General features: G+C 41.1%; 1 protein-coding gene across 1 annotated transcript in view; it reads left to right on the forward strand.

Moving 5' to 3' along the window:
- Window positions 1-356: 356 nt before the first annotated feature.
- DEPDC1B (DEP domain containing 1B) overlaps window positions 357-11,654 on the forward strand; it is a 16,693-nt gene continuing 5,395 nt past the window's right edge. The window contains exons 1-4 of the mRNA XM_009082847.1: window positions 357-619; window positions 5,531-5,666; window positions 8,515-8,642; window positions 10,945-11,075. Of these exons, the coding sequence (XP_009081095.1) occupies window positions 387-619; window positions 5,531-5,666; window positions 8,515-8,642; window positions 10,945-11,075 (628 nt within the window). The 5' untranslated portion in view covers window positions 357-386. The remainder of the gene's footprint in view (window positions 620-5,530; window positions 5,667-8,514; window positions 8,643-10,944; window positions 11,076-11,654) is intronic.

The raw sequence follows: 11,654 nt of genomic DNA on the forward strand, positions 1-11,654 counted from the left end.
CGCCTGTATCCCCGGGGCAGCATCACCTCCTCGGGGTGCGCCAACCAGCACAGCCGCGGCTCTCCCTGGCTCTCTCGGGCCGGGCCCGCTGTGCCGCTCCCCGTCGGGGCTCCAGCCTTTCGTCTCGGTAACGCGTTGCCCCGTCCGCAAACTCGCGGCTATAGGGGGGAGGTCTAAACATTCGTCTTCCTAACGTGGTGTTTGTGCCCGCGTCGCGGCCGTTTAAGCCCCGAGTTTAGGCTTCTCGTGCAGGCAGGTCTCGGGGCGGTGCGTACTCGTGCTTTCAGAGCCGGCAGGACGAACACGCCTCTGAGAGAAGAGCTCCCGTAACGATTTGCTTTGTTCTTCCCCAGTGGAACGAGATAATAGAGCTCTTCCGTGCTGGGATGCCTCTGCGCAAGCACCGCTGTCGTTTCAAAAGCTACGAGCGATGCTTCAAAGCCTCGGAGGCAGTGGACTGCTTGCATGAATTACTTGGCTCTAATCAAAACTTTGGCCCAGAAGTGACTCGCGATCAAACGGTTAAGCTGCTTAAAAAGTTCCTGAAAAATCACGTTATTGAGGATATCAAAGGAAGATGGGGTAAAGAGGACTTTCAAGATGATGGCCATTTGTATCGGTAAGCCCATGTGTGGTGACTGAAAAACTTTGTGGTTTGGAAACAGGGTGTAACGACTCTTGCTGAAATCTTAAAAATGCATTTGTAGAATGCTTCTGAAAAGGTGGTGATGTGTTTCCACCCTTTCCTGTTAAAGACTTTATTTTCCTTAGTGATAAGCAACTGTTCTGATTTAAGGTTTGCCTTCAGTTTTCTTGTCTGGTTTTGAATGTTTTTGAAGGTCACCTCTATTCCGTTGCGTTCTGTGAATACTAACACAAGCTTTTGCAGTTTTTACAAGGTAGTGAGTTCTGATTGCTGTTGGTAGACATCAGGTTGGTCAGTGCTGAAAGAGTGCAGATCAAGAAGACACAGGGGGAAGTGAGAATTCCACTGATCATCCAGCTCCAGTTGTCCTCCTTCTCTCCCATCTTCCCGACTATTTTGCTTGCTGTTTCTACTCCTGAGAGAAGAGAAAGGCCTTCTGAATTTAAGTAATTCACGATGTAACCTTTTTTTGTGCTCCTTGGTTTGTTGATTGAAGTTGTCATAAAAAGACAGAGTTTTATTTGCTCATCCTCAGGGATGAATGCTTACGTATCCCTGTTTAGCCTCTCAAATGGTGGCTTGTTAGCAGAAGAAAAGAATTTTCTTAGTCGTAAAAGCCTGGCATTACTGAAGTGGATTCTTTAATCCCTTGTGACCTCGGTTAAGGTTTGGGTGTCCAAAAGTTGTAGGTTCTGAATTTCTTCCATCTTGTAGTGTCCTGTACAGTGCAAAAGTAGTATAAAGAAGACCATTACATTAAATATGGATTTGTAACTTTTATTGTGGTGAGTCTTCTTCTGAGGAAACAAGAGTTATCTTTATGCAAAACAATAGGGAAAATAGGTTAGCAATAATGCTGTGCTTCTACTAATTATAGCTATTACTGCATCATTAAATTTGACATATTTTTAAGTAATGATTTCTTAACGCCTTCTTCGGGAAAAGATGTGATGCTGAACTCCCACTTGCTTTGTATGAGGTTAATTTTTCATTTTGCTCCAGTTCGTGTGTGCAGTGTACCTAAGCTTTGTTGCTGTCTAGTCTGTACACCTGTACTGTAAGTGCAGCTATTTATTTCTCTCCTAATTTTATTTATTAACTTGGGATACTTAAAAAGTAAGAGGTATGTATGATGTACTTTTTTTACTTTGTTATAAACAAACTTGGGTCAAGATACTTTATTTGAAAAGACCTGTGGTTTATGTTAACCTTATTCCACTATAGTTCAGTTACAGTCAGACTAGATCAGATTAGTGTTTAATTTCAATAGCAAATTGGAACCAATCCAACTGTTTCTTTTTGATACTGCATGACATCTTTCAGTAAAAGTGGTAGCTGGTTTTCAGCTCACCTTCTGAAGGAAACAACACTGGATGTTACAGCTTCTCTGCCAAATAAGTTGAATAATCTAACAATTTCAAGCAACTTTAATGGAAGGAATTTACAATAATTCGGGGGAAATAAAAAATGAATGTCCTCTCCAAACAGATCCATAAAGGGAAATTCCATGTAACAATTAGTCAAGGAAAATGTTACATTTAGAATGTGTGACTCAAGTGAGAAAGATGTGGTGTATTAAAGGACTTGTATCTGAAGATATTTGAGAATCTCTCCCTAGAAAATTCATTGCTAAGTATCTCGAAGCAATATATGGCTCTGCAGTCTGTAAGCTGAATGTGACCACAGGCTGGAAAAGGATGCTGAGCAAGTACCATGTATGCTTTTTTCCTGTTCTTAAATTCTTCTCTTGCTGTCAGATTATGGCTGTTATAGAAAGGGCAAGATATTGTGATAGTTTACCTAGTCATCAACTAGTTCAAGTTGGAAAACAAATGGAAGACAAGAGCTGCAGAGGATGGATATTAGGTCTTGACTTTGATCTGGTTAGGATTAAATATGAAGAAATGGTACTGAGTGTGCTGTTTGTCTGTTAAAACAGTGTTAGGAGAGCACATGGCAGTAGATGTGTTAATGGTTTGGTCCGTTCCTAGCCCAGTCCTGATATGTGTTCAAAGGAGAGCACTAACTGCAGAGTTTTGTTCACAGGTGTCTTGTTTCTTTCTGGGCATTGGCTCTTGTCAAAAGATTAAGCATGGGTTTTGGTAACCTCTGGTATTATGGTATGTGTCTTCAGTTTGTGTTTGCAGTGTTTGTGTGGCTGTGGGAATTTTTTGTGTGTTTTACGTTAACTTCATGACACATTCAAATTACCTTCTTCTCTTTTTCCCCTCTGTATTTTCAGCTGTGACTTTCCTGTGCTGCTGGCTGTGGAAGTTGGTTGAGTTAAATACTTCCGTGCTTTCCATATCCTGTGTGCTCTGCCTAATGATTTACTATTGCACAAGAGAGCTCTTTTGTTACATATTTTGCTGTGATGTTCTTTCTCCATCTCCCTTTGAAAAAATAATCAAGTTACTAATTGAACATTCTTTTTAACTAAAACTCCATACTGTTCATGCATCTTGAACTGAAGCCCGCTTTTCCCACTGGGCTTGGGTCATAAATAAACTATATGTGTTACTCATGACTTTAAGTATCAAAACAAGCTTTTATCTTGTTTTTGGAGCTAAACATCCGTTTTCGATCCCGCTTCATTCACGTATTTAATGTCCTGGCAGCTCCCTCTGGTGGACCTTACTAAGGTTATGTTGAAAATACGTTTTTTTCTCCTCACTGTGCTGACACGGGTAGTGGTTCAAATCACTTTTAATTCCACTGGCAGTGCATACTCCAGAAATCCTGACATGCTTCATACCTTTTCTATAAATTTTTGTGTTAGTATACTTAGACTGTCCACTGCAGTGCACAGTTGTGTCATTTATTAACAGGGAAGTCTGCTTTTGTTCACTCCACAGAGTATGCAAAAGATATGCTATCAAATGTTGATTTGCCTGAGAATATTGGGCAAGTATTACATGTGAAGGTGAGAACTAATGTGACTTCTAAAAATAGCAAAGACTATCTGCACGTCTACAGCAGTGAATGAGAGAGAAATTACAGTTTTGGAACCTGTCAGGCTTTACTTTTTTTTTTAAATCTAAGCAATTCAGTTAAAAGCAAAAGGGTTAATACTTTTTACATCAGTAACAAACTTCTGGGAATTCAGCTGTAAACTTGCCATACCGTTGATACCAATGTCGACCTTGGTTTGTATCCTTTGTTCTGAACACAAACAGGTATCTCTATTTCCTCTTTGTATAAACTCCTAAAACTAGTGTTGCTGGCTATAAACCATTCTGATCCTCATATGTCAACCTTGGAACACCCCTCAGCTCCTAGTTTTAAGTAACATTCATATGTTCTTCATAAAATTAGGTTTTCCTTTATTCATCACAAGACTTGTCTCTATCTAGATCTTGCTGTAATGATACCTGAAAAGGGGGAATACACCTCCTTTTTCTGCATGCAAGAACCCATTCTTTTACTGCTTGGTTGCAAATCAGGGCAGTAAATGACATAAAGCTAAAAACCATTAAGTACTGGAGGGGAAACAGGAACTGACAAGAGCAGTGTAAGGCAAAGGAAAAATGCTACAGATGTTTGAGCATTAAACTCTAAGAAATAATATCTGGAAATGGTGTGAGAACACTCAACTGCTGAACATCTGCCATCTAAGCTGGCTTACTTTTTATGGGCAGAGTAAATTCTGCAGAATTAGTGCAAGGTACTTGCTGCTACTTCTCAGGGTTTGTCTGGAGGAAGTGGTATCTCCCAGTGTTTCAGATGCCCTGTTGAAGAACACTGCAGAATATGCCAAATGAGCTCAGCGTACAAGGTCAAAACCATCATGTGCTTCACCCTTACAGCCTAACATTACTGCATTAAAAAGCTACAACACAGAACTAAGTTAAAAACTAATTAAAAGTTGGAACTGCCTTGAGAGGATGAGGTGAAATTTTGGAGAAACCTAAGGATTTCTTGAGTGTATCGTTCTGGTAGGATACAGATGCATGCTGTCCAGCAGTGTACAAACTCTTGTGGCATAGTCAGAGACATAACTGCCTTTTACATTCTGATTAAAAGAGTGAGTGAGGCGTAAGAAGTTTCTTGAAGCATCAGGAATCTCGGCAGGAGTGAAGGTAAACAAGATCAGATCTGGGCCAGTCTGAAGACGTGTTGCCATCTAGCTGATTTGCCTTTCTGATATGCTGTCATTAATTCCTTTGTGCATGCTCTGACATAGTCTTAGCAGCAATTTGATTCTGGTCAAGCTGGGTAGTTTATTTTCCTTGTTTTCTGCAAGGTCTAGTTTAGGACTTATTTCTGCTAGTTTCTTCGAGGCACATCTTGAAATGCCTTAAAAAGTTAATTAGTTTCCTGCACAACCAGCCAGAAAAAGACTCCAGAAAAGAACTGCAGGATCTGATCTTCTCATAGGAAGCATGTAAACAGAAGAACATGGTAATGTGGACAAAACTTTGTGCGGACACTTGCATGCACTCTAATTAATTCCAAGGGTTACATATCTAGCTTTGCTTTAGGATATGCATGCTAACAATGCACTTGACATGGGGGAAGAATTGCCCACAGCTTTTTCAGCAGAATTAACGTCTTCTAGTGAAGACCTGAGTCATTTGTCTATGTGTGGGCAGCTGGTGCTGCGTGAGATGCACTGGGATATTGGACATTCACTCAAGGCTCAGCTACTTCATGGGAGGTACAATGGACCTGAGCTGTTCTGGAGCAGCAGCTGGAGGCCAGACAAGACACCTCATGATGTTTTACATGTCACTTAGCACCAGTCTACATGCAACTAGGTTGCACTGTGAATGTCCAAGGCATTCATTTGTTGCATTTTTGCATGTGAAGGTGTACTACAGTTTTGCATTGGTAAATATGGAGTAAATTGGTGTTCAGAGGCTTAAAAATATTCTCTAATTGTAGGTTTCCTCCTTCCTCACCACTGAAGTCATACCCAAAGAAACCTTCATGTGGAAAGGAAGTAATTAAATTTCCAGACTGGAATGAACCGAAGGCTGGCACTTCTCAAGAACACATCCCAGTGAAATCAGTCACAATGGTAAGACACACAGTTTTCATTTCCCCAGACATAAGCATATTTGGAAAGCAAAACTGAACTAATGTTTCTCTGCTGTGACACAAAATGCTTGGTCATAAAATTAAATGCTAAATACTTACATTTTAAACTTGTGTGAAATAAAACAGTTGTTACGATTTGCTGAGCAAGTAGATATTAGTGTTCTTTTTGCTACAGGTTACAATGTTTTGAGCAACCAGAGTTCAGTACAGGTGTATTTTCCCATGTGCTTGCATTCCAGTTTGCTCATATTCCAGTATGGCGTTTAGTATGTTACAAGACAAAATAGTTACACTGTAACTGTTATTCAGATACTATGTATCAGAATGTGTACAGTATTACCACCTTCCTAGATGCTATGAGGTTGTTAGCAATTCAATTTCATAGAATCATAGAATCAGACAGGTTGGAAAAGACCTCCAAAGATCATCAAGTACAACCCTTGACCATTGTTACTACACCATGGCAGTAAGTGCCACATCCAGTCTCAGCTTGAAAATCTCCAGGGATGGTGAATCCACCACCTCCCCGGGCAGCACATTCCAATGCCTGATCACTCTCTCCATAAAAAATCTCTTCCTAATATCCAACCTAACCCTCCCCTTGCAGACCTTGAGTCTGTGCCCTCTTGTCCTCCTGCTAGTTGCCTGGGAGAAGAGACCAACCCCCACCTGACTCCAACCTCCTTTCAGGGAGTTGTAGAGGGTGATAAGGTCTCCCCTGAGCCTTCTCTTCTCCAGGCTGAACACCCCCAGCTCCCTCAGCCTCTCCTCATGGCACTTGTGCTCCAGTCCCTTCCCCAGCCTCATTGCTCTTCTCTGGACCTGCTTCAGCACCTCAATGTCCTTCCTAAACTGAAGGGCCCAGAACTGCACACAGTACTCAAGGTGTGGCCTCACCAGTGTTGAGTCCAGGGACAGAATCACCTCCCTGGTCCCGCTGACCACACTGTTCCTGATCCAGGCCAGGATGCCATTGGCCTTCTTGGCCCCCTGAGCACACTGCTGGCTCATGCTCAGCTTTCTATCCATCGAAACTCCCAGGTCCCTTTCTGCCTGGCTGCTCCCCAGTCACTCTGTCCCCAGCCTCGACCGCTGCATGGGATTTTTCTTTTTCATAAGGAATTCATAAGGAATATGTTGTGGCTAAAGAGAAGTGGTCCTGATCTTACCTTTTGTAAACTTGAAGAATCATCCTGCCCCATGCTTATCTGGATTGGTCCTGTTTTTGTGCAGTTGAAAATGATACTGCTTTTATTAGTAAACCAAGTATGTACCACTCTTGCCACCTGGAGATTGTAAAAGTCTAGGGTTTTGAGTCTTATGTAGATGGAAAACTCTTCCTCCAGTGTATCTTGTATATGTATGCCTTAGAGGTTCTGAACGGTTATTCCATACTTGTAATCCAATTAATTATGTGCAAATCAACTGCACTTTTAATGTACAACAGGCTTCTGAAGATGAAAAAGCATGGTCCCTAGAACTTCAGTAGTAGGTAGAAGATGAAAATGGAAGAAAGAAAAGATAATGCCAAAGACAAGCAAAGAGAATAGAGCATTTTAGTTACTGAGCAAGTATCTGCTGAAGATTTAACATGTCACAGTGTCCAACTGCCTGCTCTAAATTTCCATCCAAGCTTCCTGGGCTAATAAGAGTTAACAAGACTGCCTCTATGCATCTGACTCAGATGCAACAGCATACAGTCTGGCATAGCTCAAAGTCTCTTTCATTGGCAGTTTTGAGTTATACAGTGGACTGTAAATTGAAGTAACCAAGGGAAAGGTATAAGCTTCTTCCTACTGCCTCTTTATATTAAGGTGTAGCTTCCCCTGGAATGTTGAAGTAGACAGGTAGCTGAAAATGGTGACACCTTGAATTACTCCAGCATCAATCAGAACACTTATGGCTGCATATGGATTGATGAACATGGGTCTGTGTCGTGAAATGCCAGTGTGGAAGACCAGACTCTTAATTTCAGAGGGTGCTATTTGTTTCAAACCAGCTCTAGTCTACTGTCATGGAATGACCAATGATTAGTGCTCGAAGTAATTAAGTGCATTCCTGGAGTGCATTTTGTGGTTTGGTTGTGATCACAAGGAATCCTGTTAATGTGGTTTAGGATGGCTCGGTCATGTAAATCAAAGAGCTGGGAATGATTAGGAGTTTTGCCTTGAAAAGTATGCTGCTGATAGAAACTGTGTTGTATGTCCTCCACCCATTGCCATGCTGATGGCAATCTTCAGGCATCAAGCTTGGATGTGAAGGTTGGGTAAAGGATAGTAGTCTCTTGCATTCTCTGCTTTATTCTGTTAAAATGATGGCCTAGATCTGACGGTGTCTTCAGATGTAGCTATTTGCTTTTACTTTCTTCATGTATAGAACCTGCTAATGAACTTAATGTTTAGTTATGATAAATTATGCTGAAAAAGGATGAATATTTTCTAATTCTTTGGTATCTCACCTAATAATTCTTGAATTTTTTCATAAGCAGATGTTTAATCCTCAAGTGATAGGTGAAAACAAGTAGTTTGCACTGATTTGAATCATGGAGCGGACCAGAACACAGGTTTTGGAGCCATTGGCTCCTATTCTGACACACATAATTTTTCTGCTTTGGACAAGATGCATGTGTGATTGAGAAAAGATGTGTGTTTGATTCAGAAAAGATATTTCGTGCCTGTGAAACAAACACTTGCTCCTTAAGCCTTCACTGGAATTTAGGAACACTTGAAATACTTGTAATAGGGAGCATGCTGTACTATAAGATGTTATTATACTGTTTTATACTTTAAAAGTCACCAGTTAAGGAGGAGAATTTTTTCTAATTTCAGAACTCTGAGATGTGGTACAAGCGACACAGCATAGCTATAGGGGAAGTACCAGCATGCAAACTTGTGTTCCGCAGAGAGCTGACACAAACAAATATAGAAGAGATATGGAAATCCATGACTTTGTCACGGTGAGTATACTTGTGAGTCATTTGCTGTTAGAGTAAAACTGTAGTAGGTAATAGTCGTCTGTCTTCTCTGGTAACCCCTCTAATTTCAACCACTTATTACTGCCTTCAAAGCTGTAGTGTCTAGACTAACTATACCACTTGTTATTTGGTTAACAAATTCAGCAAATTAAGTCTGCAAAGAAATTCTGTTGTGCTCAGTGACTTCTGACATTTTCATGTTATGTTATATAAGTCCATTTGTTGTATGGGCTTTGTCTTGTTTAATCACTTTTTTCTCTCAGTCTTTCTCCTTTTTTCTCATTGCTATGAAATAGAAGCACTTCTATAGAAGTGTGAAACAACAAATCTTTCAGTGCTAAGTACAATACTTTGTATGAGATAAGAAATGTAGTAGCTAATTGAGTACTGAAGGCTTTGAAATTCAGATATTCTTTACTATATTCAAAAGGCATATCCTGTGCAAAGTTAAAGTCATTGCTTTAGACTATTTATGAAGGAGAAAAAAATTAAATGCATTATCTAGTTTTGCAGCACAGTTGAGGCCTTGCTAATGGCTACTCTAACCTAGCCCCTTATCTGTAATGTGTAATGAACTCAATGCTGGAGCAAGCAGCTTTGGTCACAGCACGACTGGCTGCAGAGCACTTTAGTCCATGTGTATTGCTGAATTTCCTCAACCAAGGAAATGGTAGGGGATTGGAGAGACCCTCTGGTAGTCCGTAGCTCACATGGCAGTAGCTGGTGGGGCCAGGAGCAATGGTGGCTAAGCCCCTACTTCACAGAGAGGCACCTATGAAGTGCTAGCAACCAGAAGACCAGGGTGAGCAAATAGGGTTGGCATAGCACTTTGCATGGAACGGTGCTGAAACCCTGACAGCTTGACTGGGGAACCATGGTATCCACTCGGCCGAAAGCCATGGCCTCTCTAAGCTCTGAATCCACCATAACCAGCACAGCTTCTCAGACAGACCTTCAGTGGGAACACATTGCCACCCACCTGCCAGGCTGCGGGGTGTGCCCTGGTTTTACATGAGCATCTGATGGCAGCAGCAAGCACAGCTGTGGGAGGTGTGCCCAAGTAGAGAACTCCTTCTCTTAGTGGCAGAGTTCTGGGAGTAGGTGTGTAGCTTGAGGACTATTGAGCAGCTTGAGAGAGAGATTACTGGAACTCCATTAGACAAAGGTTTTTCACTCAGGGTGGCTGGGCACTAGGACAGGCTTCCCAGGGAAGTTGTCACAGCATCAGGCCTGACTGAGTTCAAGGAGCATCTGGATGATGCTTTTAGTCATATGATTTAGTTTTAGGTACTAAAGCTGCCCTTTTTTAGGGTACTAAAACTACCTTTGACTGAGTTAGCATCTGGATGATGCTTTTAGTCATATGATTTAGTTTTAGGTACTAAAGCTGCCCTTTTTTAGGGTACTAAAACTACCTTTTCTGGGGTATTAAAACTATCAAACCTTTCCCAGGTACTAAAACTAAACGTTCTTAGGAGTATGAAGATGGTGAAAGGTGTAGAGGGGAAACCATGAGGAGTGGCTGAGGTTGCATGGCTTGTTCAGGCTGGAGAGGAGGAGACTGAGGGGGGCACTTAGGTACTAAAGCTGCCCTTTTTTAGGGTACTAAAACTACCTTTTCTGGGGTATTAAAACTATCAAACCTTTCCCAGGTACTAAAACTAAACGTTCTTAGGAGTATGAAGATGGTGAAAGGTGTAGAGGGGAAACCATGAGGAGTGGCTGAGGTTGCATGGCTTGTTCAGGCTGGAGAGGAGGAGACTGAGGGGGGCACATTACTGAAGTCTACAGCTTCTTCATGAGCAGAAGTGAGGGCAGCACTGGTCTCTACTCTTTGGTGACCAGTGATAGGACCCAAGGGAACAGCATGAATACGTATCAGAGGAGGTTCAAGTTGGATATTAGAGAAAGGATCTTCCCTCAGAGGGTGTCTGGGCACTGGAACATCTCCCTAGGGCAGTGGTCACAGCACCAAGCCTGACGGAGTTGAAAAAGCATTTGGAAAATGCCCTCACATACATGGTGTGATTTTTGGGGTTGTGTGCAGGGCCAGGAGTTGGACTCAATGATCCTCGTGGGTTGCTTCCAGCTCAGGATCTAGGTAGTCCTGTGAGGAGCAGGCAGTTAATCTCAATGATCTTTATGGGTTCCTTCCAACTGGAGATATACGATTGTTCTATAAAATGAAGAGGTCTTTTTTTTTTTTTCAGAATTGTATCCATCTTAATACTACATGTTTGCCTTTTCCAGTTTAGATAATGTATGTGTTTTTGTGTTTTTATAGATTACAGAAAGTCTTGGGTTTGGATTCTCTAGACGAAGTGTTAGACACAAAACTTGTGAATTCAAAACATATAGTTCAAAATGCATACAATGTCAACAAGCAAGGCATTGTCACTTTAGAAGACAAATCAAGTGAGTATTTTGGAAGCTTTCATTTAAATTTTTTATATTTTAGTTTACTACTATAAAGTATTAGTTTACGTCTGTACTAACATGTAGCATCTTTATACTTGAATGACCACATCTATATGAGAATTTTTACAAAATAAAATGCTACTGTTGTCCTCTGGCACCCTAATAGTAAGAGCCACTGTTAATTCCGTATTTACTCTCTTAAACATATTATGGCTTTAGTAGGGATGAAAAATGAAGATGAAAGAACAACTTTTTAGAATTTATAAAGCTAGGGATATTATCCACTTCCAGGTGTTTTTGTCAGCCCTGCTCTTAACTGCCTGGAGTGTCTGCATGAAGAAAACCTACTAAAAAACTGGGAGAGAACCCAAATGTATACTGAGAGATGCTTTAAAAATTTTTAAGCTTTCACTCAGTATGTTTTGAGGGTAGTACCATGTTTAAAACTGCTTTGCACATCAGGGAGACAAAAAAGCATCTTTGCTGCTCTAATATATCACTTAGAGTGTTATTGCCACCATGTTTTCCACAAGATGTGTAGAAAAATTAAATATGATATTGAAACCTGGTTTAGTA

This window comes from Acanthisitta chloris, unplaced genomic scaffold (assembly GCF_000695815.1).
Source record: "Acanthisitta chloris isolate BGI_N310 unplaced genomic scaffold, ASM69581v1 scaffold3979, whole genome shotgun sequence".
NCBI classification, from domain to species: Eukaryota; Metazoa; Chordata; class Aves; order Passeriformes; family Acanthisittidae; genus Acanthisitta; species Acanthisitta chloris.